The 27,048-nt window shown below is 34.4% G+C and overlaps 1 protein-coding gene across 5 annotated transcripts in view; it reads left to right on the top strand.

Annotated features, from left to right (window-relative positions):
• The window catches only part of DENND1B (DENN domain containing 1B), a 268,689-nt gene that overhangs the window by 72,586 nt on the left and 169,055 nt on the right, over positions 1 to 27,048 (top strand). For all 5 annotated transcript variants that reach the window (XM_019821935.3, XM_019821934.3, XM_045048956.1 and 2 more), the window contains exon 3: positions 5,882 to 5,925. In XM_019821935.3, the coding sequence (XP_019677494.2) occupies positions 5,882 to 5,925 (44 nt within the window). The remainder of the gene's footprint in view (positions 1 to 5,881; positions 5,926 to 27,048) is intronic.

The raw sequence follows: 27,048 nt of genomic DNA, 5'->3' as shown, positions 1-27,048 counted from the left end.
TATTCATTAGTGTAAGACCAGAAGTTCAGCCCCCTGATTCCATAATTACAAATGCCCCACGTATTGATTTTACCTTATTTTTCAGTCCAATTTTCTTCAGATATATGTAGCAGATTTTTTTTTACTGAAAGTATACTGTTTTAAAATGCATTAGTGTGACTTGGTATAACATTTAGTAATAATGGACTTTACAGAAAAAAGAAAACCTCACTTCCCTTTTTATTGGCTTTAAATCAGCAATTCATATCTATAACTACTCTTCTGTTTAAATTTTCTTTCCATCACTCATGACTGACAGAAACCTCAACCCTGACTGAATCTACCAATTATCTCCTCTGCCTAAACTGTTGGATGATGATGGGGAAATAGCACATTGTTGCCATTAAACACTAGGTTGGATGCCTACCAAATTGAGTGCTCAACTATGCCTGAAACAGTTATTTCACACTTCCTCCTTAAACCGCCAACAACTTCTCTCTTAAGCAGAGAGCTTTGCTCCTACTTTACAGAAAATAATTGGCAATTTTTACACAAAACTTTTGCTTTTGCACCACAGATTCTAAAATCTTGTGTTCATATCTTCTCTTTTTTTACAATAATGGAAAACATTTCCAGCTTCCTTCCAAGACTCATCTCACTATCATGATCAGGATCCCGTTCTTCCTGCCTTCTCAGAGATATCATCTCTTTTCTTTTTGGCTCTCTGCTGGCTCATTAATTCCTATTATCATTTAAACATGTTCAAGTCTGCACCATTCTAAAAGAAAACAACGAGACAAATCTATCTAGCTTCATCTCGCTCTCTCTCCTCCTACTGTTACTTTCATCTTCCTTGTACAGTCTTTGTTAAATAAGTTGTCTCCATACACTGTCTTCCTTATTCATACTCACTGCATAATCTTCCTGAATCTGCCTTCTCCTTCCTATCCTTCCATTGAATCTCATTTTATTATGGCTTTATGCTTTACATATAGTTACCATTTTTTAGTTGTCACCTTGCTTACTGTTTTGCCACATTTGTTTGAGAATTTTTTAGATATAACTTCTTCCCTTGATTTTCATAACAGCACACACTCTTGCTGTATTCTTTATTTATGTCTAGCTGCTACTTCTGATTTTGGTTTATGTCATCATCTGCTTTAATGGCTTTCCATGATACCCAGCACACATTGTAAACTCTGTAGTCTGGCCCTAACCTCTCCAGCTTCATCCCTTGACATTCTCTTCCTTCCACTCTGCATTCTAGATAGTTAACTTGTGTTTTGTTCCAGTTTCTAGAGTGCATTGTTCTTTCTCTTAACTTCCAAGACTTCCTGCATATTGTTTCTCCAGTCTGAAATGTTGTCCCCTGCCCACTTTAGAACCCAAATCATCCTTTACTTGCTTGACATTGATTTACATGTACTTTCCTTCCTAAGTAGCTTAGTGACTCTAAATTAGATTAGATTTCCATATGTTGTCCTGTAGTATCCTGTCCTTTTAGTATAATACTCTTTAAATTTTATTGCATTGTATATATTAGATGCTTTCTTTATTTTATTTTTTTAATTTTTTTTTCAACGTTTATTTATTTTTGGGACAGAGAGAGACAGAGCATGAACGGGGGAGGGGCAGAGAGAGAGGGAGACACAGAATCAGAAACAGGCTCCAGGCTCTGAGCCATCAGCCCAGAGCCCGACGCGGGGCTCGAACTCACGGACCGCGAGATTGTGACCTGGCTGAAGTCGGGCGCTTACCGACTGCGCCACCCAGGCGCCCCAGATGCTTTATTTTCTATAAGTTGTAGAGACCCGATTTTGTTTAGTTCACCATTATATCTTTATCAGTGGAAGAATAAAATTACATATTTTCTTTAATGAGTCTTGCTCATTTACATTCAAGAGACATCACCATTTCTTCATTAAGAATTTTTTTTTCAATTATTAAGCCAGTGAATTTTCAAGTTCAGTCCAAATGTTTCTACAGGATACCTTGTTTAAAACAATAGTTTGCACAAAAACTGGAGAGTTCCAGGTGTGCTATAGGACTTTGGAGGGCAGGGACTTTTCCTCTTTCTTTAGCACTGCATAGATTTTTGAATGGAATAAATTGAACTTAAACGGGACAGAGAAATGTATTGATTCTAGAAATTACTTAAAATCGCTGCTCTTTACATCTCAACTAAGAAGGTTCTAGTCTCTCACATTGACTAGCCTTATAACTATGACTCCTTGTTTTGGCCTCAGTTTCCTCATTCATAAAATTCTGATTCTGCAAGGTAGGGTTAGTCAAACACTGAAAGCTATACTGCATCAAGTTACTTACTAATATTATATATTCTACCTTTCAAAAGTGTTTGGTCTCTGAACTGTGATTTTATAAATACATATTTTTAAAGATACTCATCTCGGAATGCCACAAAATTATGTAAATGGTATTCATTTATGCAAATTAAAAAGTTTTCTTTGCATGTTTTAATTTCATAGTTTTATTACCCTGGTATTTTAAATTATTTTAGTTATTGTTTTCAGTTAGGGACCAGAAAATGTGAAAGAGCTGATTAAAAAGGAAAAAAAAATTTGCTGAATTTATCTCACCTTACATTAAAAAAACAAAATTGTTATTTAGTGTTTATTTGGTTTTGAAGAGAGACAGAATGTAAGCAGGGGAGGGGCAGAGAGAAAGAGAGAGGAAGACAGAATCCGAAGCAGGCTCCAAGCTCTGAGCTGTTGGTACAGAGTCCAACACAGGGCTCGAACCTACAAACTGTAAGATCATGACTTGAGTCAAAGTCAGATGCTTAACTGACTGAGCCACCCAGGTGCCCCTTACCCTACATTTAAAAAAAGCCTTAGTCATGAATTTGGAATATTTGTGATGGTTTTGCACAAATAATATTTTAAATACTCTTATTCCAAATTTACGGATTTCATACAAATGTTATATTTTCCTTACTACAGTGTAAAATCTCTTATTAAAATAAAATGTTGGGGCACCTGGGTAGTTCATTTGGTTAAGTGTCTGACTCTTGATTTTGGTTCAGGTCATGATCTCATGGTCCGTGAGTTCAATCCCCATGTCCGGCTTTGGGCATGAGCAGAGTCTGCTTGGTGTTCTCTTGCCTCCCTTTCTCTTTGCCCTTCCCCTGCTCACACACACACACACACTCTCTCTCTCAAAAATAAATAAATTAATTAATTAATTAAAAGATTAACTACATTTATGTACAAATCAAGTATTCTTCCTTTCCTATTTATTTGTTTTCTAGATTGTAGGTAGCAAAGGTTGTTTTCACGTTAAGGTACAGAGTCTCCCTTGAATTGCTGGCAGACGTGGGTAAGGAGAACAGCACAGTGTGTATCGGTTCTCACCAGCAGTGGTGATTTCTGCCAGCAGTTCTCATCCTTTCACCCATAAAATAAGCATAAAATTGACCTAACATTGCCAGATCGGATCTGGTAGCTGGAAAGTAATCCTCAGGGAATAGAAAATTTCAGTCTTTGTGCATAAATTTAAGATAGGTTATAATAGTTTTTATCAGAGCCATTTTTTGTTCTTTGCAGTACTCGTGAAAAGTTGTTACAGCGATGTGTCAGATATGGCATAAATCTAACAACACAGGCAGTATCTAAGTTAATCCATTTCAAAATATGGATTTATGTTACAATAAATTTTTGAGTGCTGATGTGTAAATTTCATTTCATGAAAAGAGGGTATTTTCAAATGAATAAACAAGTAGATGCTGTTTTCATGAATTCACTTGTTCATTCTCTCTGTGAAAGAACAGATGATACAGAAAGAAAGCAGTATAATGGGGGATGAGAAAAAGGGAGTTAGTAAAATATACTTGGGTAAATGCTGTGAACAGGGGCAAACCATTATGTGTACAAGATAAATGTTCTAGTTTTAAGACATAAATGTAAAAAGTTTATCAAACACATTTTCATAAATGACAGCTATAAAATTGAGATTGTTCAAAGGGATATTGTAAATACTCACATTGAAACTCTTTAACTCTGTTAATTATAAGAAAGAACTATTTTACATTTCTGTATAATTGATTTGCTTATATGGCCATTAGTGTATTACATTTATCAAAGTAATAACTTTATATTTCATGAAGATTCCATCATATAACTTTCATTTTATGAGATTCAAATCCTAATAACTACCATTTTGGTAAAACTAACTCACATGTATATATTTTCCAATGTAACACTCACACATAAGTATTTTCCAACATAATCCTATAATGCATGTCACATTCATTTTAGAAATGTATACACTTTGTTTTACATGAAGGCGTGATCATTTAATATTACCTTTGTGAATTTATAATGCATTATTTTTATATAAGATGATTAAATCTTGATGATTTTAAATGATTTCTTATTTATATTGATTTATGTAGAAACCTTTTATTCTTTAGTAAGTAAAAGGTTAATTATAGAAAGTATGCTTTCTTTTTAATTTAATACAATTGAAAAAAAATTCTTTTGAACTTAGTAAGTAATACAGCAAGAGGAGGTAGCTCATGCTAAAAATATTGCTAGGTAATTATTGAGTTTTAGAATTAAAATCTTGAGGGGCGCCTGGGTGGCGCAGTCGGTTAAGCGTCTGATTTCAGCCAGGTCACGATCTCGCGGTCCGTGAGTTCGAGCCCTGCGTCGGGCTCTGGGCTGATGGCTCGGAGCCTGGAGCCTGTTTCCGATTCTGTGTCTCCCTCTCTCTCTGCCTCTCCCCCGTTCATGCTCTGTCTCTCTGTCCCCAAAATAAATAAACGTTGAAAAAAAAATTAAAAAAAATGAATTAAAATCTTGAAATTATATATTCTATAATATATAGAAATATAATATACAGAAATTCTATATAATATAGAAATTTGGACTATATTTTTATAAAAGCAACATGAAATAGTGGAAAAAATGGAATAGAACTGTAATTTTTTACTCTGAGAGCATAAAGTGATATCTTTGGTCTACTGAGTCTTTTTGCTTGGAGTGAAGTTCAAATCCTGTTGTGTCAGTGGTACTTGTTATTTACATTATCTTGAGCTTTCAAAGGCTTTTTCAGAAGTAATATTATCCATTGTACACTGTCCTTGGAAAGCACATCTATAGGTATTCAGAAGTTTTTTTTTTTTGACAGAATTAAAAAGCACATGACCAAAATGTTTATTAGTGCTAATTAAAAGGGCTTATTTTTAATATACTAAGTAGAAAAGAAATATTGAGAGAAACAATGAAAATGAAAAGCCAGTGGGAATATTTATCAAATAACATTGGTTTTTATATATGAATAAGTATATAAAATATATTGGAAAAACTTCTCTAAAAGCCCTGCATATATCAATTATATTTTAAGTAAGCTTGATACCTACCAATTTATATCTATTATTTTAAAAAAGGCTTTATAGAGTTGCAAATATGGAATCTTAAAAGTGAATTTTGATATAAAGCATGCATTAATAGGTGTTCTTAAATATTTAGGATTTTAAATGGAAATTTAAGGTGATATATCTTGGTCTAATTTCTAAGAACTATAATATATTTGATTATATATTTAACACATTTATATTTTTCTTTTCAAATTAAAGGTAATGTGTTCAGTGTAGTTAAATCTGAAAATTCATATTTCAGAATCTTTAAAGTATATAAATAAAAAAGTGAGTTATGGAAATGGTTTTTAATAATCTAAGTTACCAATTTTATTTGTTCCTGTTCCTAAAGGTCATTTAAAGATCAAAATACTTTATTTTTAACCTCATCAACTGTAATATGTAAAGAAAAATTTAAAAATCATTTTAAAAGTAGCTTTGACAATTTTAAGATAGTTTTATAAGAATGTTGGTGTAAATGTGTTCTCTGGCCTCTGTTTAATGATGTGTGTCAATTATTTACAGATCCGGTGGTATTGTGGAAATTCCCAGAGGACTTTGACGACCAGGTTGGAACCACATAATTGTTTAAAACCGTTTAAAATTGGAGTACTATGATTATTACTACTGTTAATGCAACAACTACTCTAGCATATGAATTACTATAAGTATTTTCTCTTGACCAACTGTAAGAAAAAGAAGCCATGTGTTCAGAATGTATATGGAAAATCTTCTTTTTTTTTTATGAAATTTATTGTCATATTGGTTTGGAAAATCTTTTAAAGTTACCAAGTAGATGGGTGATGAAGAAGCCCTTGTATTAAAACTAATAGGAACTGAATGTTTATAATTTCAACATATTTTTACACTCTTTTGATTTCTCTACGGAATATATTTGGAAACATTTAAAATTTTTTTCCGTTAAAAAAACCTGACAATACCATACTTTGTTGAATACCCTTCTATTATTTCTGTCTACTTGAAGTAAGTGGTAACGGGTATAAATCCGTGATTTAGTTCTCTGCTTGTTACAGTAATGTCTGAATCATTTACGTATATAAGTTAAATTCTTATTTTTTACTTTTACATAATTCTTATCTTTCTTAATAAAAATGACTCTTAAAAGAAAATGAGAGAATTCAGAATGAATTTAATTCATTTGTACTTAAAATTTTTTTTTTAATGTTTGTTTTTGAGAGAGAGAGAGAGAGAGAGAGAGAGAGAGCGAGCGAGCATGAGTGGGGGGAGGGACAGAGAGAGAAGAAAACACAGAATCTGAAGCAGGCTCCAGGCTCTGAGCTGTCCACACAGAGCCTGACATGGGGCTGGAACTCACGAACTGTGAGATCATGACTTGAGCTGAAGTCGGACACTTAACCAACTGAGCCACTCAGGTGCCCCTATTCCATTTTTATTTTAAATTACAGTCTTTTATAGTTCCTTAAGTATTTAGTCTGACCAAAATTATGCGTTATTTTGACATGATCTATGTAAATAGAAATTTTTTAAAATTTATATTATAGATTTATCATTTTGAAATGAATTATATAATACATGGTTAAATACTAATTTATTTTTATTATTTTTTTTTAACGTTTATTTATTTTTGAGACAGAGAGAGACAGAGCATGAACAGGGGAGGGTCAGAGAGAGAGGGAGACACAGAATCCAAAACAGGCTCCAGGCTCTGAGCTGTCAGCACAGAGCCCGACGTGGGGCTCGAACTCACAGACCGCGAGATCATGACCTGAGCTGAAGTCGGACACTTAACCGACTGAGCCACCCAGGCGCCCCCCCCCCCAATTTTAACTTTTATAGAAATCGGCACTTTTCTGGAACTCTGCTCGGCAGATTCATTTATTTATTTTTTTTTGTCTGCAGAACAGTGAGATAAAACGATCTCATCACTTAAAATTATAAAATGATATTAGTATGAGCTTACTCATAAGTTCACAGATATGATTCTTACAGTTCTCATAATTTATAAAAATGAAAGCTGATAAAAATATTGTTTAAAGCAATTCATCCAGAAATAAGTATACAGAAAAATATTTGTTTAGAGAAGTTTATTCAGAAATAAGTATATAGAAAGGTGATTTTGATATGTGGAAGGATAGCTTTCTGCATGTGAAAATCTTTGGGTAAGACTAGGAAATTACACTGAAAAAAATCAGTAAATGGGCATGTTAATATTAATTCAATAATGCAGCTCTTGACTATTTTCCACATAAAAAGAGGGGTATGCTCTCTTAATTTGATTTAGCTCTTTAGAGAAAGAATAGATTTATAAATATCTTAAGTATGCAGAAGTCCCGATAGTGAAGACATGATCTGGACATATGACATATAATTGGGTTTGTTCCCAAGTAATGTATAGTTAGATTAGAGCCTTCCTGACTCAGTTTAGCATTTTGAAATACTGTTCTTTTGGTCTTCTTGATTCTTTCTTGTCCACTGACCCAAGAACAGACCTCCTGTTCAGGTCACATCTTGTTTTGTTTTTTATTTTCTCCCTCTTAAACTGCCCCTGAGAATTCCTAGGAGACCTGAAGACTCCTCACCTTGGGTTCACATGAAGGCAGTCATGTATTTGTCGAGTTCAGCTGCAGTAAGTTGTTCAGTGAGAGCAACTGTTGCTGTCCCTCTTTGTAACTGGCTGGTGGTTAGGAATTTTTTACTTGGGGTTTAAATGTTGCTTTGTTCCCCAAGTTTGTGAGGTTAGTGGAACATTAGTAAGCCCTTGCACACTTCAAAAGCAATTAACCAGGTAATGGTGATGAACATCCAGAATTCCAATTCACAGCAGTTACACACTTTTTTGAAGGTTAGAGCTGAAAGGAGCTTTAGATACCATTTTGTTTAACCACTTTATATCCAAAGGAACCAAACTTTATGTAGGAATCTAGCCAAGGACCTTGAAGAGTGGTTTTGTTATATGCTTTTTGGTGGATATTCTGAATACTACAGATGGTTGAGGTACTCTGTATATTTCTCATTCTTACTGCTTACTATTGTCATATACTGTCTGCTTCTTGCTAAGTAGCCTTTTCACTGGATCTGAGATATGCTTCAGTAATAATAATAATTAAAAAGCTCTTTATTTAGCTCTTAATATGTATTGGGCAGTATACAGTGTGCCTTAGGTACATAATTCATTTTATCTTCAAATTCACCTAGTACTGCTAGGAGATAGTAATCATCCTCCAAATTGAGGCTTAAGAAACTTGCTTGAGATCACACTGTTTATCAGAGGCAGAGCTAAGATTTGAAGGCAAGTTTGTCTGATTCAAAATTATGTGCTGTTAGCAGTTAAACTATATTCTTTCTGTTTGGAATGCTGACCCAAATCCTACCCACCTATTTTATTTTAACTCTTTTGAAAATACTTGCGGCGCAGTCGGTTAAGCCTCCGACTCTTAATCTCGGCTCAGGTCACGATCTCACGGTTCACGAGTTAAAACCCCACATCTGGCTCTGCACTGATGGTGCGGAGCCTGCTTGGGATTCTGATTCTGCTCCTCTCTGCTCCTACCCGACTTGTGCTTGCTCTCTCTCTCTCTCTCTCTCTCTCTCTCTCTCTCTCTCAAAATAAACTTAAAAAATAATTTATCATAACAGTTTCCCCCCCTCAGTATCATTATAATTTGAAATCAGGGTGTTATTGAATCTAAAGAAATAATATCAATTCATTATTCTTTGGTTCTTCTACATAGAGTTGTTGGTTCGTCATAGGTATTGGTTTATTACCTGCTCCTCGAGTGTATTTTCCTTCTTTAGTTGGTGGAGGAGCCAGTGGGACCTCAAAATTACATTTCAGGAGTTTTGATTTTTTTGTGGTGGGAGGTACAGTGCAGAATTTTGTAGAGGGAAGTAGGAGATGAAACTGTAAATGTGAATGGGGCTGGGTTTTGGTGACATTAATGGCCTTGTTAAAGAGTTGGTCCTTGAAAGGAACTTGAGGAGAGTGTAACATAACAAAATAAGTAGGTTAGGAAGATTAGTCTGGAAGAGGTTTCTGAATGGATTGGTTGTGGGAGAAACCAGAAACAGGGAAATTAGTTTAGCTCTTGTAGTATTTCAGCTGAGGGCATCTGAGGGATCTGAAAGAGTTGGTTACATTAGGAGTGAACATGAAGATGAGTGTAAGTGGGGGAGAGTGAGGCTTCATGCAGGGGTGTTCTGGGGGGCATGGGGTAGAGAGGAACAGTGATGAGAGGACAAAACTTGACTTTTGACACTCCAGGAAATGTTGAATTACCTCTAGTCTGAGTGATGGAAGGGGACTTTGGGGATTGAAGAAGAATGGAGAAGTGTTTACAGCCAGGGGAAGTACGAAGCTGTGACCAGTTTGAGGATTGCTAAACAGATTGAACTGATGTCCAATTTGTGTTTTGCAAATACATTGAGGGCTCTGGCTGAGAAGATTAATGCAGAAGACGCCCATCCATGCCACTGGTACTTGTAGTATCTCTTCATACATCTGGGAGAGGTTCAGGTTTCTGTATAAAAGGAGTAATTTTGTTTATTTTTGCTGCTATCAAGATACTCTCTCCTTTGCCCTTAGTTCTCTGTTGTTCACTTTTATGCTTAATGGCTTGAGGCTGTTTTGCAGAATACTTAATCCCCCCTACTCTCTGCTTGTCATTTTCAGGGTGCACATTTCTATAGCTCATACCATGCCCTCTTTGGACCATTGTTAGTCTATGTTTCTTGTAGGAGAGGAGTCAGTCTTTGTGAGAAAAATACATTTTTTGGGGAGAGTCAGAAATAAAATCTTATAAATGCTGAAATCAAACAGGTTTGTGTTTAAATAGTGGCTCTATATTTATAGATTGTGAGAAGTGTTGCTTTGGGCAGGGACTTAATCTCTCTTAATTGCTCATTTGCAAAATGGGACTAATTTTACTGATCTGACAGAATTATGATAAGAATGAAATGATCTGAATTCTGTAAAGGACTCAGCATCATGCCTGGCATGTAGAAAACACTCCGTAAGTGTGAACTAATAGTTTTGTTAAAATACTGCAAAGCCACAAATGTTTATTAATTTATGATGAGGCATAGATAAAACTGCTTTATGTAGACTGTCATTTAAAATTTTTTTTAACATTTATTTATTTTTAAGAGACAGAGACAGAGCGCGAGCCGGGGAGGGGCAGAGAGAGAGAGACAGAGAGGGAGACACAGAATCCAAAGCAGGCTCCAGTCTCTGAGCTGTCGGCACAGAGTCCTAAGTGGGGCTTGAACTCCTGAGCTGTGAGATCATGACCTGAGCTGAAGTGGAATGCTTAACTGACTGAGCCACCCAGGCGCTCCTGTAGACTGTGGTTTTTATAGGTGAATAACAAGTTTGAGAATTTCACTGCTTTATAGACCTTCAGGAAGATTTATAATTTAATAGCATAAAAGATACTAATATTTAAAAATTCTTCTCTGATGTGTGCTTTCTGACTTTCTGAAATTTCTGTGCCATTAGTTGATGACCACAGTGGGTATTTGCTGTTTAACTGGCAAAAGTTTGTTACCCTTTAGTTATTTTTATGAAAATCTTAAACTGTTTAAGATTTCCTTTCTTTTTTTCAGGGTGGCTATCAGCAGAAGTCATAGGACCACGGAGCCATGATCTTTTAATAATGGCCAAGGCATCAGAAATCATTAAGACCTTTTGCTCAGTCTTTAGATAGGAAAGAAGATTAGGAAGAGTTGACCCTAGGGTCATACTTCTTATTTACCTTCAGTCTTGCAGTACTTTTCCTATTTTCACACAAACTGCAGGTCATTATGCTCCTGGGCCATTTCACATGCCTCAGATGACCTTTTCCTGTTTCTCTGATGTACCTTTTCCATAATGCAACTGAAGTGTTTTATCTTCTGTGATATTTTGTGGCATTCCTCTTTTTGTGTTCTCGACTCAGTTTTGTATTACTGTGCCTGCTGTGTTACCTGAGTAACGTGAGTTACCTGGAGTACTTGTTTTTGTAGGTCTTATTTCAGTGAATGCTCTCACTTAAGCTTCTTTCCCAGGCCAAAGACTTTATGTATTAATTTTTTACTTCTCTTTCCCTCACCCAATTTCTGTTGCCAATCTGTCATCAAATCCTATTGTTTGTGGCTCGTTTATGTCTCCTAAATCTCTCTACTTCTCTTTATTTCTAGGGTCCTGTCCTTAATTCCCATATTCCCAACTCTTCTTTCTGTTTTTGTCCCTATTTAATTTATTCTCCACAGTGAAGCTAGAATGATCTAAAAGACAGTGGAATGATCTCTCTAAAAAACAAATACTCTACTCCTATCGCTAACTGTCATTGGTTCCTTACAATGTGCCAGGCAGTTTCTAGGTACTTTGCCTGTATTTGCTCATTTAATCTGAATAATGCCCCTGTGAAGTGAAGGGACTACTATAATTCCCATTTTACAGATGAAGAAACAGAACTACAACATACTTAATTTACCCAGTGAAAGCCACACAACTCTTAAGTAGTAGAGCCATTATTTCAAGCCAGACACTGATGCCAGAGCCGACTCCCCTTTGACATCTTCAAGATAAGGTTCAACTTAACACCATCAAGTTTTCTTGTTTCGAGTCCTTTGTTTACATCTTTAGCCTCCTATATTTCTGTCTCCCTTTCCATTATCTATTTAAAAAGTGGTCTGTATTTTATATTGGACATTAGTTTCCCTTCTGTAGCATTTATGTGTATTCTTTGAACATGTGAGTCTGTCTGAAATGCTAATCTCCTACTTGTACTCTCTTTTGCCCATCTTTCTGGTCTTGGCTTAGAGGTCATTTCCTTCAAGAAGGCTTTTCTTTAAGTCACAGGTCTGGATTGAATGTACCTCCTGGGACTTCCCTTGGCATTTTATGCTTTCCATATTATAGCACTTATTATATCTGTCGTCTTCCTTACTTTCTACTTACCCATTAGACTAAATGCATTTGAGACTACTATTAAAGAATAATTTTTAAAAGAAAATATAATCATGACTCTAATACAGATTTAACATTTTATTTTGAAGTTTTTTAAAACTCATTGATTGAAGGTATGAACAAAATGCTGTATATTATTCAGTAGGATATAGACAAATTAGGAATGCTGTAATAAATGTACAAATAGACATAAAAGTGGCTTTATCCACATGGGGAAAGGTGAGGGAGGAGGGAAATCAGTTGTCCTTCTGTGAGACATGTCTGTGGTTAAATATTATTTGTATTGCTATCATTTATTTACAATTTAGAGTTGTAAAATAGCTTCAAGACAATGAAAGGCCCAGAGCCCCTAGAAGAGTGTGTCAGGCAATGGCTTGTTTCCCATTGAAAGCAACCAGTAATCTTTTGGTCCATTTCAATTTTTCACAAATTTTTCCTATAGTCTTACTCTTCCTCTTGCAAGCATAATAATTTCAAAGAAAGATTATTCTACATAACAAAATAAATCATGTCCCTAAAGGTTTGGCCTGATTATTTGCATGAGTGCAGCAAGAGTGTTAATTTAGGCTACAGGCCTCCGTGAACTTACATACTTCAAACTGTGCAGTGTAGAACAATTGCTGAGTCTACAAAGTTAACCTTTTCCCTAAAGTTTTCATACAAGATTTCAGGTCAGACTTTTAAAAGCCCCTGTTACTTGCTATCCCAAAGCTAGGGAAACTAAGTCCAAGCAAATATCTTTCCCAGGTTTTACATGTACTCCCTAAAAATTTGGTAAATTCTTCTCTTCTCAAGATTCGCAAAATTTGTTAAGGTTCCTGGTGTATGAGGAAGGGACTTTCTTTAACACCTGTCAATTTGGATCCGGTAGCCAGGCATTAGGACACTTTTTCTGGGAGGACTTGGTAGGCTCCGTAAGTACAGGTAATCTTTGTTCCTTCAGAATGCCTTTGCATGGATGATTAAACAAGCATCTTTCTCAAAAATGACACTTTTAAGGTCTTGGTAGTGCAATCAATGTTCCAGTAATATACTGGTAGAAAGAAAGATTTATTGAATTTATTAAAGAAAACAACATTGCTGTGGAAAAATGAAGGAACTTAGTAAGAAATTCTGAACTTGGGGAGGGAGAGAATCAGTGAGAATAAGATGTAACTTAAACATATTTCATTTTGCAGTAGCAGAGTTTACTAAATTTTTGTAGGTTATAGACTGTAGGAAGAGGAGGAAGGGCTTCCTTAAGTGTCCAGAAAATAGATCATTAAACAGCATTCGTAATATTTTAAACAATAAAATTGCCCTTGTTATTATTCAGTACAATTAAATTAATTATTGTTTTGCTGGATTTTGCCTAAACAGTCTCATGGAAGTTTCTGGTTCTTGACTAAAGCAAGTCTTGGAAGTCCTGCTCCAGTCCACTGGAATAGTCTGAAAGTTACCTAATGATGTCAGCTCAAAGACCTGTATATCAGAGACTATTCTTTGAAGTGTCAGTAGTTTGAAATACCTGATACAACCTTTTTCCAAGGCTCTGAGACTGGCCTATTTGTTAAAAACACAAACTCTGGCCTGTAGCTTATAGCAGAGCCTTAAGGCAAGCATCAGATGTAAAACTAAACTATCTGTAAATGATAGAGGGTTAATCATAATGTATTACTGATAATTTTTGAATGTAAAAGGTTGGGGGTGATGGGCATAAGATAGACAAGATAAAAAGTACAGCATAGGGAATATAGTTCATGATATTGTCATAACGTTGTATGGTGACACCTGCTAATTGCACTGATCATGGTGAGCAGTGCATAATATATCGAACTGTTAACTCACTGTGTTGTATACCTGAAACTAATATAACATTGTATGTCAACTATATTTTGATTTAAAAAAACCCCAAAACAAATGTGAAAGGTCTGGTGAGATTTCATAATAAAAATAAAATATGGAAAAGAAAATTTGGTTGTTTCTATTATATGAAAATTGAAGATAATAAAGTCAATCAAAAAGGTTTTAGAGAAAATGAAAGAAGAAATTAGCCTGTTTTCAAAGGAGTTAAAGTTATATCTGATGTATAAAGGTAGCTGAACAAAATTTGTGTAGAGAAAAAATCTTGAGATACAGCATACAATAATCCTGAGACATAATATAGCAAGAATGTACCAAGAATATCAAGTAAAGAGATTTAGGATGTCTGAAGTAGGGCCTAGAAAAATGTATTTTTGTAAAACTTCATGGGTAAGTCTGATGTGCATACCTAGTTGAGGACTACTGGCCTAGAAGATGCCAGTATATAGAATAAAGAAGTAAAAGTTATGGCCAAGTAAGTGTTTAAAATAATAACTGAAATTATAACTCGTAATATTATATTTTTGTCTAATATAATTGAGCAAAGTATTGCCAGAACTCTAATAAGTATAGGAAAGCCTAACAGAGCTATTTCATAAGAGATTTGATTGTTGTTTTTCTGGAGAGGAAAACACATTATGGATAGCAAGGACATTGGTGTATCTTTAGGGACTTCCCATAAAGCATACGATTTCTCAGATATTCATATTCATAAAATTTACATATGCAAGTTCAACATAGTGCAGGCTAAGCATCTCTTCTGATTTTCCAGTGTTTTTTTGTGCAACCCTTATTGTAACCAAATTATTTCTAGCATCTTATTTTATAATATAAAAGAAAAGATCTCTGTGGTTTTCAAAGAACCTCTAGGAAGTCTCCAGATAGTTTTAGTTATAAAAACATATCCTGGAAATTTTTAAATTTTTTTCATATTCAGAGTCTGAGTTTGGGAAGGCAAAATTTAAAAAGCTGTTAGAAGATTGAATGTTTGAATAAGATGGGATCCAAGAAGCTACACTTGGTTATTTGTTAAATCAAAGTGACAGTAAAATATCTAAAATAAATATGGTCAGGAATACTATTGGATAGCTATTTCATAAATGAACTTTTGAACTTTTTCTCCCCTTAACTAATAAAAGACACAGTAAACTCAGTATTAAGTGCAGAAAGTATTCTGTTACAACACAGAATTTTGGCTATCTTGGAGGCACAAAGAGGTGAGAATAACCTTTTACATTGTAGGCAAAGACATTAGTAATCCAAGGAAGCAAACCCATCAAGGTTGAGTGGATTTTAATAATTATCATAACTTCTTTTCAGAGTCAGGTGTTATCAAACAAGACAGACAAAAGTCACATTTTGAGTTTTATGTAATTGTGGCCTCTCATGTTTCAGAACAACTGACACTTTAAGACATATCTCAGAGATCTGCAAGGCCAAACTAATTTCATCATCATCATGACCATTATTTTTATGTTGTTTTAACATGTAGCGCATCTCAGATTGCTGTCCTCAAATCAATTCCTATATCTGTTAAAAATTTATCCGCTTTAGTTTCTAATGTGGTTTCAGTATTCAATATTCAGTAATATATTATTATGTAATAATATGTAATAAATATTATATAGAGTAGCTCTTTACCATCCTTAATAAGTTCCAAGAATATAGGAGGTAAAAAAGCCCAAGAAGTGCTGTTTCAGGACAAAACTATTTTTGAAAACAAAAGCATATACACAGTTGTATCTATCAGACACTGTTGTTCCTAGTGTAGTCTCTTTTTTTGTTGTTAATGTTTATTTTTGAGAGAGAGAGAGAGAGAGAGAGAGAGAGAGAGAGAGAGAGAGAACATGAGTGGGGGAGGAGCAGAGAGAGAGAGGGAGACACAGAATCCAAAGCAGACTCCAGGCTCTGAGCTGTCAGCGTAGAACCTGACTTGGGGCTCGAACCCACGAACAGCGAGGTCCTGACATGAGCTGAAATGGGACACTCAACTGACTGAGCCACCCAGGCACTCCTCTCGTGTAGTTGTAAATACTCATTAATGATAACTTTTAACCTAAGTAATTTCTATTTCACAGAAAAAGAAAAACTCTGAGGGGTGGATAACTGAGAACTTTATGGCATACACAAACATGTTAGCAGACTACCAGACCTCATGAATACCCATAATACAACTTTCTGAAACCACACACATTCCATGTACATCTTTGTAAAGTGGGGAAAATGAGCACATTTGTTAACATGGCCCAAAGCATAACTATTTTATAGCATACAAAAATGAGAAAATTATAGACTTAAATTATGCTTAGTAATGCAATATTTTTATACTCTTTCTTAGGAATTATCTGGGCATCCAATAATTATACATTAATTAACTCAATAGCAGTTTAATATTTTGGTAACCTAAAGATTTTGGAAATTCTGTTTAAGCAGATATATAACAAAATATAATTACTGTTGAAATAAGTTTACCAAAATAATGATTCAATGTAGTTGAATAGAAATTTGCATTTTTTATAATAGAAATTTGCATGTCTATAAGCTTAAACATTATATCATGTTAGCTTATTTGTTCAGTACACCTGCATGAGTTTAGGGAAGAAAAGCCCAGGGAGAATAAATGTATGCTTGTATTATATTTAACATTGATAAATAAAAGAAAGCTATATATATTAAACCAAATGATAAACCTAGATAAGTGTGCTAAAGATTGACCTTACTCATGTGAATTTGAATTCTTTAAGAATTTTTTTTGACAGCCCACTTGAAGTTTTAGAAGTTCAGTTTTCTTATTTTATAGGACTTTTGGGGGTATTCACTTTATATACATATCTCTATAAACCATTCAGAACAGAGATCCTTTATTAAAAACTTTTTTAAAAGACTTTATTTTTGAGAGGAGATTATAATTCACAACAAAATTGAGAGGAAGATACAGCAATTTCCCATATGCCTCCTGCTCCCCCACATGTATAGCCTCTTCCATTATCAGCATCACTCACCAGATTGATGCCTTCTATGCCATACCAAGGATAGACATACATAGAATTATCATAATGACCCAAAGTCTGTAGTTTTCCTTAGGGTCCACTCTTGGTGTCGTACATTCTGTGGGTTTGAACAAATGTCTAATGACATGTATTCATCATTATAATATCATACAGCTATTGTCACTACCCAAAAAATTCTCTGTGCTCTGACTGTTCATCTCTCCCTGCCATCCCCACCCCTAGCAACCACTCATCTTTTTATTTTTTCCATAGTTTTGCATTTCCCAGAATGTCATATAGTTGGAGTCATAAAATATGTAACCTTTTCAGATTGGCTTCTTTCACTTAGTAATTTGCATTTAAACTTCCTCCATGTCTTTTTATTGCTTGATAGCTCATTTCTTTCAAGTGTTGAATAATTTTCCATTGTCTGTATGTACCACAGTTTTCCATTCACCTACTGCAGGACATCTTGGTTGTTTTCAAGTTTTGACAATGATGAATAAAACTGCAACAAACATCTGTGCAGGAGTTTCTTTAATTTATGAGACTTTGTAATCTAGTTTATTGAAACTCCCTAGAGATAAGGGTATGATTCAGTAACTTAATAAGAGGAAAAGCCTTTCTGAATTATAGGCATAATAGATTCACAAACACCAAAAATTTGTTTTTTTTTTTTATAGGTATACTATAAATAGTGAACAGATAATAGAGATATGTAGGGAGTTGAAGGTGAAAAGTAATGCTATATTTTGCAAGGTCTTTTTAGTTGTTTTTGGGTCTACTCTTAAAAGAAATGAAAAATTTTGCCAAATACTGAATAAATGAATGTAACCTAGGCGATTAACACGTAGTAAAAGCTGTCTTGAAGTTATCTATATAATACATTTTTGTTTGTTTTCCAAGGTACTGGTCTGGCAGCATAAGGTTGTAAACAAAAGATGTATAGTCCTTACCTTCCAGGAAGCTTTCCTTCCAGGGAAAGGAAGATCAGGCTAAGAGTCAAAAGTGAACTATCATTCTGTCTTCTACTAGACAGTAGAAGACTGACTTGAATGTATGACTTGAAGGAAATAATTCTTTCTCTCTGAATTTCAGTTTTTCCCTGCATTCATGGGGATGCAGGAGCAAATCGTTGTTTGTTGTTTTTACAGTATTCACTTCTGCATGTAATTGAAACAGAAGGCTAGGTGTAATAAATGCCCTGAAAATTACTAACAATGTAATGTAGAAAGTCTGTGAAGGAAGACATTGCACACTTAAAGAAGCCAAGAGTTTAGTGGTTAGTAAGGAAGAGGAGATAGTAAGTTTAGACTAATTCTTCCAGTGGTGGCAATATGTAGTATACTTTTTGTAGCTTTTGATTAAAAGGCTTGAGGAGGGAATAACATGTTTACATAAAATAGCAAGAAGCCATTTTAAAAGGAAAGATTAAAGATAGAAGCAGGAGTTGATTGTTTTTATAGCAAGAATTAGCAGAGATGGCAAGATGACAGATACTACTTGCGTATACACTATGCGTTATTTTTTTCTAATACTAGACGAATAAGGATAACTATAAGAAGTTCCCAGCTCAGAAAGACCTCACAGTCCAGTAGGGGAGACAAAATTAAATTGATCATGAAACATACTGTATTGTGCTAGGATACTAATACACAGGCTGTAAGTATGAGAATGCATCACAACTCCAAGTAGAAAGTTTAGCTTTGGGCAGTGGTGGTAAAGTGTGCTTTCCTCTTTAAAAAATGTGGAAAAAATGAAGGACAGATGGCAGGGCCTGGTTTGGAAAAATACAATATTCTAGGAATACTCAGTGTCAGGAATGTTGAAAGCACCTTTGTTTCTTATATCTTCTTTACTGTCGTTCCTACACTGACATGACTTGAGGAAAAAGGAGTAATGGGATGCGAGAAAGGGAAGTTTATCCTGTATATTTTGCGTAGGTCCTGTCTACAATATTGCCTTTTGCTTTACCAAGATTTATTGTTAGCTGGAACATATAGAACAATGACAGTTAAACTGGTATGCTGGAAGAGTGTGAATTTTCATTGATTATTTTTGGGATTGAAGATTGTCAGAGACCAGCTTTTAGGGTACCACTGAAGAGAAGGCAGTTTACAGGTCTCTAAGCTGGCAGTAGAAGGATGTTTAGGAAGAGAATATAGTTGTGGCATCAGTTTCATGTTCTGATTGTATTCTGAGATTCCTTTCGAGATGCTGATAGTTAGGAGGAGTGCATGGTGGGTGATCTTTAAGCCTTATTCCTTGACCACTGAGTATTTTCCTTAATGTGGTCATCTTTTAAAGGATGACTGGAAGACACTACTATATACATATGTGTGTGTGTGTGTGTGTGTGTGTGTGTGTACGTGTGTGTGTGTATATATGTATAGTTAGGGTAACTGAGTATGGCACCCTAGTATATTGGAAGACACAATAATGAATGTCATGATTTGATATTGGAGTAGAGTGATAGCATGAGACTTTAGAATTTTATTTCTTGCGTTAAATTAGAAGACTTGTATATACATTTTTATGGTATAGATTGGAGTTTGAATTTTGTCAGTTCTATGCCTTGTTCCATGGAACAAGTATCCTCTGCAATGGATGACATGATAGTTACTTCACAGGATTCAGTGCAGGGTTTAAGGTCTGTATGAAGCCCTTGGGTGGGCATTCAGCAAACGAGAGGACATGATCAAATTTTCTTCATACCATGTCCCTGGCTTTTCCCAGGTCCCATTTCTTATTTTTGCGTGTGGCAGTTCTGTTTTTGCTGCCCATTTCCATTCTTTTTTTTCTTTCATTGTGTCCAATTTTACTTACTCTTAAATCTTAGCTTGAAAATTAATTCTTTGAAGGCTCTCCTGACCTCCAAAGCAGCCTGTCCGCACATCCATAGCTTCTTGGGTATACCTCTATATTCTACAGTTATATTTCCTTTTTGAATGTGTCTATCTCCGTGTGTGTGTGTGTGTGTGTGTGTGTGTGTGTGTGTGTGCGTGTGTGTGTGTATTTTAAGTTTCAAGGGGCAGAATCTTCTCATTTTTCAATTCTAACATCTAGCACAGTGGCTGGTTCATAATATGAATGAATGGCTTTTGAATGACTAGATAAATGAGTGATAGACCAAGGGAAGTTGAATAATCTCATGATAGGTTATCTTAACCTTAGAAAAATAGGAACAAGATAATCTAAGAGAAATGGATTTAAGAATAGTATGGAATATTAAATTTAGACAGATTTCACACTGATGTTATATAACAGAGATTCATCAAAATATGAATGGAAAGATGTGGCTTAGCAGAGGGGTTAGTCATGAAAATTTAGCAGCTCCATGACGATTTGTTCATGATGAATACCTGACTTGTGTGCTCCTTCTCTCTTTTAACCTTTCTGGAGAAGGTTAAAAAAAATTGAAATTCAAAAAAAAATTTTGAAATTCAGCATATGTTGACAACATAGTATGTGCTCCCTTGCTAGGTGATAAAAATGCATTTAGAAATGCTTTGAGAAAAGTGCACATATTACATGATAGTTCTAAATTACAACAGTAATAAAAATTCCATAAAGCAAATCTTGGGAGGAATTGTCTGGAAACAGTTTGAATGACAGTTCTAAGAGTGAAGAGTAGGGAGAAACTATATATTATACAATAACAGAAAAACATATTAAATTATAACCCTTCAGCTGTATTTTCATAGGTCTTTTACAACTGCAGGTAGCCAGCCAGTTAGCAGGTCCCAAAACAAATATACTCAGCACCATATACAATTTTCTTTTCATGTTCAGTGATGTCTCATTTTTAGTCTGCATGGTTTAGGAAGAATGCCTTTTCTTTATTAAAAAATTTTTTGACACATCTATCAAAGAAGAAACACAGCTGACCCTTGAACAACATGGGTTTGAACTGCACAGGTCCATTTATATGGAGATTATTTTCAGTAAGGTTCAGCACTGTAAATGTATTTTCTCTTTCTTCTGTTTTTTATAACATTTTCTTTTCTCTAGCTTATGTTATTGTAATATACAGTATGTACATCATAAGTAATATATAGTAATGTACATCATACACTATAAGTATAGTATATACACGTATATATTACAAGTAATATAAAGTGTATAATGCATATGACATGCAAAATATGTGTTAACTGACTGTTTATGTTGTCAGTAAGTCTTCCAGTCAATAATAGGTTATTAGTAGTTAAGTTTTGGGGGAGTAAAAAGTTATATGTGGATTTTCTACTACATGGGAGTTCAGTGCCCCTAACCCCTGCATTGTTCAAGGGTCAACTGTATTTCTTCTTTTAATGATTTTAAAAGGATTTGGTCAGAACAAATAAAGTCTTTTATGATTTGAAATTGAAGTAGATTGGTAGCTGGACATTCTATAATTTTGTTTCTTGCATCAGTTATAAAGAAGATGTAAATTATTTGAAAATAATATATTAGATCTGAATATATTCACAATAAATGTTTAAGTGCAGATATTTAAAAATTAGAAATTTTTTTTGCTTGTTTGGACTTGATTATGTCATTTTTAACTATTCAGTTGATCACATCAGACACACAAGAAATAATTGCATTCTATACCAACTATTGTTTTTCTAAATGGGAAGGATGAAATGTCTTATACCAATTTTTGGTGTGTGATGGCTAATTTTTAACTGCCCTTATAAGCGTATGTATTATATATGGACGCATATTTCTAAGGTAAATTGATTCCTTAATTTTTAATTAAGTAAAATTTTGGTAAAAGATATGATTGATATAAGAGAATTACATGATGCTTGCATACTTTGTTTCACAGTTCAGTATTTTATCAGTGATCTAACTAACCCTGAAATATCAATTACTTCTTAATTTGTGTTTTAGATACAGCATTAGCTTTTTTGTACATTCTTTTGTCTAAAGAAGAAGCAGAATAAAACATTATAAATAACTGGCAAGCATGGAGGAAGTACCTAAAATTAAATTTAAGAAAATCACCATAATTATGTCTTTCTCTCTATCCATCTTTCTTTATATACACATGATTGTTTCTTTTGTAGATGCAGTATTAGAATGCTTGAGGCCAAATGAGATCACATTCTTACTTTACCTGCATGTTATCTTCTATTTTCCACTGTTAAAGTTTTAAAATTTTATTGCAAACAGAGAAACTAATTTGGAAAAATGCAAGTGATATTTTAGAAATTTGCTTAATAGCTGAAGTATTTATTAGCAAACGGCAAGCTAGCAAGCTTGCAAAGCTAGCAAACTCCTATTGAAAAGAGTATTTCTGCATACATTTTAGATAATAACATTTGAGCCCCTGAAAAAATGACTTTATTTTTCTGCTTAAAGGTGCATAAGTTTTATTTTAATGAGCTCTTTAGAGGTGAGGTTTTTATATTTATTTTTATGGCAGTGTTAATTATTATATTCTAATTATGCAAATGATTCAGACCCATTTTGGCACATTAGGCATTACTGGGCAGCCTACAGAAATGAAAAAATAATAGATGATGCAGATTGAAAAAGGTAAATGTGGTTTCACAGAAAATTACTTTTTATTGTGGCAAAAGTAAATCTGGAATTAGTTCTATAAGGGGTTTTGAATCTTTGAGAGAACAGTTGAGAAATAATTTTTTCAAAGTGACATAACATAGGCTGAGGAATCAGAAGTAATTCTTCCAAAGTCAGGAGAGGAAAACAGTATATAAATATTAGATAATATTTAAATATAAAATAATTTTATTTATTATGGAAATAAATATTCTAAAATAAATCATATAGAAATATAGTAATATTTAAATATAAGATACAAGAAACATGAAAGTCTGCCAGTTCAAAATGTTACATTTCAAATTTTCTTAATTTTTAGTTGAAAAAGAAGTTAAGATTAGTTAACTGTGAAACAAAATATGGAAACAAAAGTAACATAGTTTCAGATGTTACTTGAGGGAAAAATTAAAATTTTTCAAAATTGACATAAAGTCAATATTAATTCACATGGAATATGTTACTTTGAAATAATCTTGCTTTTTATAACTGTATACTGCTTTAAAAAATAGCTTTGGGGAAATTTCTTTTTCATGAATTGGCGTAAGTTGAGTGAGGCTTGTAGGTTACAAGAATCCGTAACAAACCATAAGTTGCCACCTTACCTTTTTGTTCGGTTATTTCCATTTTCCCTCCCCATTTCAATACATTATTAACAGATGATAAGCTCTTTTAAAGTAGTATTCCCAGGTTGTTTACTAATGTTTAAAATTTAAGCCTAAAATATGATTCTAAGTAGATATAAAAAGCATTTTACTACTAAAATTTTGAAGTTTAAGACATATTCTCTACTAGCTGAAAGTGTTGAACTTGATCAACATATGGTACTGGCTAGCCTCATCCCCACCCGTTCTTTTGTTATCTTGTTATTGTTGTAAGGCTTAATGACAGTTGTAAGCCATAGTTGTGGATGTGGGGGTTAGTCCACCCTGGGGAGAAGAGGAGGAAACAGCAGTGTGGATTATGGAAATATGGATTGATCTAAAAAGAGACCTCTTGTAAAAGAATGGGCTCAAAGAAAAGCTAGGAAAAACTGATGAAAAGATGATGGAAGATGATGTGAAAATGATCATTTGAAATCTTTCCTTTCATTCCCAGCTGCTATGTTTGGGAGAAAAGGAATGCATTTGTATGTTAAGGGAGAGCTAAAAGAGGCCAGATGAATAGTATTATTTATTAGATATATTTTCATTTTGGGTAAGATAAATTATGTGCATTTTAATAGACTTTGCATATGTTAGGCTTTTTAAATCTTAAAGACATAATGTTAGGTATAATATTTCATAGAAATGTTTCAAGTAGTACACAACACTTGGTTAATGTTTGGTTTTTTAAATAGATCTAATTTCAAAAATTAACTTGATGGTTGTTAAAAATTGAATATTTTAACCAATTGTGATATCCTATTTAAATATTCTATTTAAAATATTAACTATTTTTTCTTACTATTATAAATTATTACTCAAATGTATAGTTACATGTTAATTCATGTACATTTTGTCTAGATAAGTGATAACATTGCAACTTATCTTATAGTAAGCTAGTACTAAGTGATAACACATATTGTTACCCTTAGCCTATTTGACCAGAAAAGACAACAATGCAGTCTAGTGGTCATTTTGGTGAATGCAGACACGAGGTCCGTGTGGTTTTAACTAGTTTCTGATGTGCTTGTGTATAGTGAGTGAAAACTTGTTGCCTGATTCTAAAGTTTGGAAAAAGTTAGATTGAGAAAAAGCCTGAAAGCATAGAAATAAGGCATTAGGAGGAGGAGGAGCATATTTTGAAGGAAGGATGGGGTTTTCAATTTTGGATATGTCCCGTTTCTGGTAGGGATGTCTTCTAAGTAGCAGGAAACCTCTGACTGGAGTTTAGGAAAGGATGATGACATGGTTCTACACAGCTGTTAAGTAGATGACCTGGGTTTTAAACCTCTCATTCTGGCTAGAGAGCCCAGACTTTCATCCACTGTGTTTAGCAGTAAGGTTAGATTCCCTATCGAGACGTGAAGCCTAAAGACAGAAGCTCTGGAGAATACCAATGGAGAAAGCTTATGGAGAAGGAGTCATGAAGCAGCTCTAAAAGAAATGGTACTCATGGGAGGAGATCTAGATAAAGTGGAAAAAGACATCTCAGGAAGAGACTTGTAAGCAAGAGTGGTTATGGAGAAACCTGGGCTTCCTTAGGTCAAGGGGAAGATCACTTTCATTTTATAATCCCAAGTGTTTTTTTGCTTGGTAGATACTGAGTAAATGCATGTTACATGAATAAATGAAATGTGACACATTGCAGAAAAGTCAAATTTGATAAATACGGGGAAAAACGTTATTAGATGAAGAAATTAGAGATCGCTGGTGGCAGCAGCTGAGAAGAATCAACGATATGAAGTGATGGAGGGGCGCCTGGGTGGCTCAGTCGGTTAAGCGTCTGACGTCAGCTCAGGTCATGATCTCACAGTTCGTGGGTTTGAGCCCCGCGTGGGGCTCTCTGCTGGCAGCTCAGAGGCTGGAGCCTGCTTTGGATTCTGTGTCTCCCTCCCTCTCTGCCCCTCCCCTGCTCATGCTCTCTCTCTGTCTCTTAAAAAAATGAATAAGTGTAAAATAATTTTTAAAATGATTAAAAAAGTGATGGAGACTTGCTGAAAAGACATCACACTTTTAAGAAAATTTTCAGTGAAAGGTAGAATTATTCTAGGTGTACTTTTGAGCTGACCAAAGGTTGAATCTAACTTCACAGAATTTATTTTAGTCTGGCTTACAAATAAGCCACTCCTGTTTTTATAATTACTCTTGGTTTCCATATATTCCAATACAATAACACGTTGTAAGGAATATATAGAAGGTATGAGATAATTTATTCAAGAGAATTATTTCTTCTTAACCGAGAAAGTTTGTCAAATGACTATATGTAGTGTCTGGTTTATTGAGGCAAATCCTTTACAAGAGATTCAGGAAATTGTGTTTTCTCTTTAAGGTCATTTATGCCAAAGTGGACTAGACTAGGAGTGATCAAAACTCATTGCTATTTGGTGAGGCCTGTTTGGTGGCTTTCTGTGTGTGAAAAGAACCAGTGTTCACAGTTCAATTTCTCATTGAAAGAATTTTCTGCATTACAAGAACTAAAACCAAAATTGGCACCTTTACTTGTAATCTCAGCAAGAGGCCAAAGATTACGTCAGCAGGGAGTGTGAACTACATTTTTATTCCAAGAGGTGGATGTTCTGTAATGGGTGGGGTGGAATAAGTTTGCAGAATAATAATAGCTCATAATATTTTTGTTTAGAATTTCGAGAAATATCATTCAAAAAAAAAAACCTCCACCATGACTTCAAGTTTAATTGTAGTTTGACATATTAAAGATTATGGGCATGTACATTTTTTATAAAAGAAAAATCTTGGATAATTTAAGATAACCTAAAATACATGGTCAGAGCTCCAGGGGTCTTGATTTATAGTCCTGCCTATTGACTATATCTGAATAAAGTTTTATTTTAATTATTAAGTACTTAGTTCTTGCTTTATATTGAAAGGGATAAAAATGTCTAGCAAACTTTATTGAACAGAATTCTTAAAGATACAACTGAATCCAGGGTGTTTACTCTCTGAGCTGCAGGTTTCCTTGTCCATCTGACCATATACAGACAGCTTTTTTTTTTTAATTTTTTTTGACGTTTATTTATTTTTGAGACAGAGAGAGACAGAGCATGAACGGGGGAGGGTCAGAGAGAGGGAGACACAGAATCTGAAACAGGCTCCAGGCTCTGAGCTGTCAGCACAGAGCCCGACGCGGGGCTCGAACTCACGGACCGCGAGATCATGACCTGAGCCGAAGTCAGCCGCCCAACCAACTGAGCCACCCAGGCGCCCCCAGACAGCTTTGACCTATCTACCCATTTTCATACTTGAGCCCAAGATAAATACTGTCTCAACACTGACTCCCTCTGTTACAATTAACTTTGTTTAACTTCATGCTGCTCTTGTTACCCTAGTATTATTTATTTATTCCAGTATGACCCTTGTTCTGATATTTGACAGTGATTTTGTTTTAGATTTTAAATAATAGGATTCAAATTTAATTACTTTGTATTTTACTCCTCTGGAAGGAAAAAAAATCAACTTAAGCCCTTATTTATAAGTCTTTTATTTGAAAGGAGTTAGATGTATGCTTTTACTGTAAATCTGGTATTCTCAGTAGTAATAAACAAGCGTAGGTAGAAACAGCATTTTCTTTTCTCTCTTTTTTTCTCTTTTTTGCCTCAGAACTTAATTTCAAGGGCCTAGAACAACATAGGGCAGGAAAGACTCACATTTGTAATTACATATTATCTCATTTTCATTTCTCCCCATGATTCCTTCATGTCCTGGCCCCCTTTATTTTTCCATACA

This window comes from Felis catus, chromosome F1 (assembly GCF_018350175.1).
Source record: "Felis catus isolate Fca126 chromosome F1, F.catus_Fca126_mat1.0, whole genome shotgun sequence".
In the NCBI taxonomy this organism is placed as follows: domain Eukaryota; kingdom Metazoa; phylum Chordata; class Mammalia; order Carnivora; family Felidae; genus Felis; species Felis catus.
This window is presented reverse-complemented; position numbering and strand designations above follow the sequence as displayed.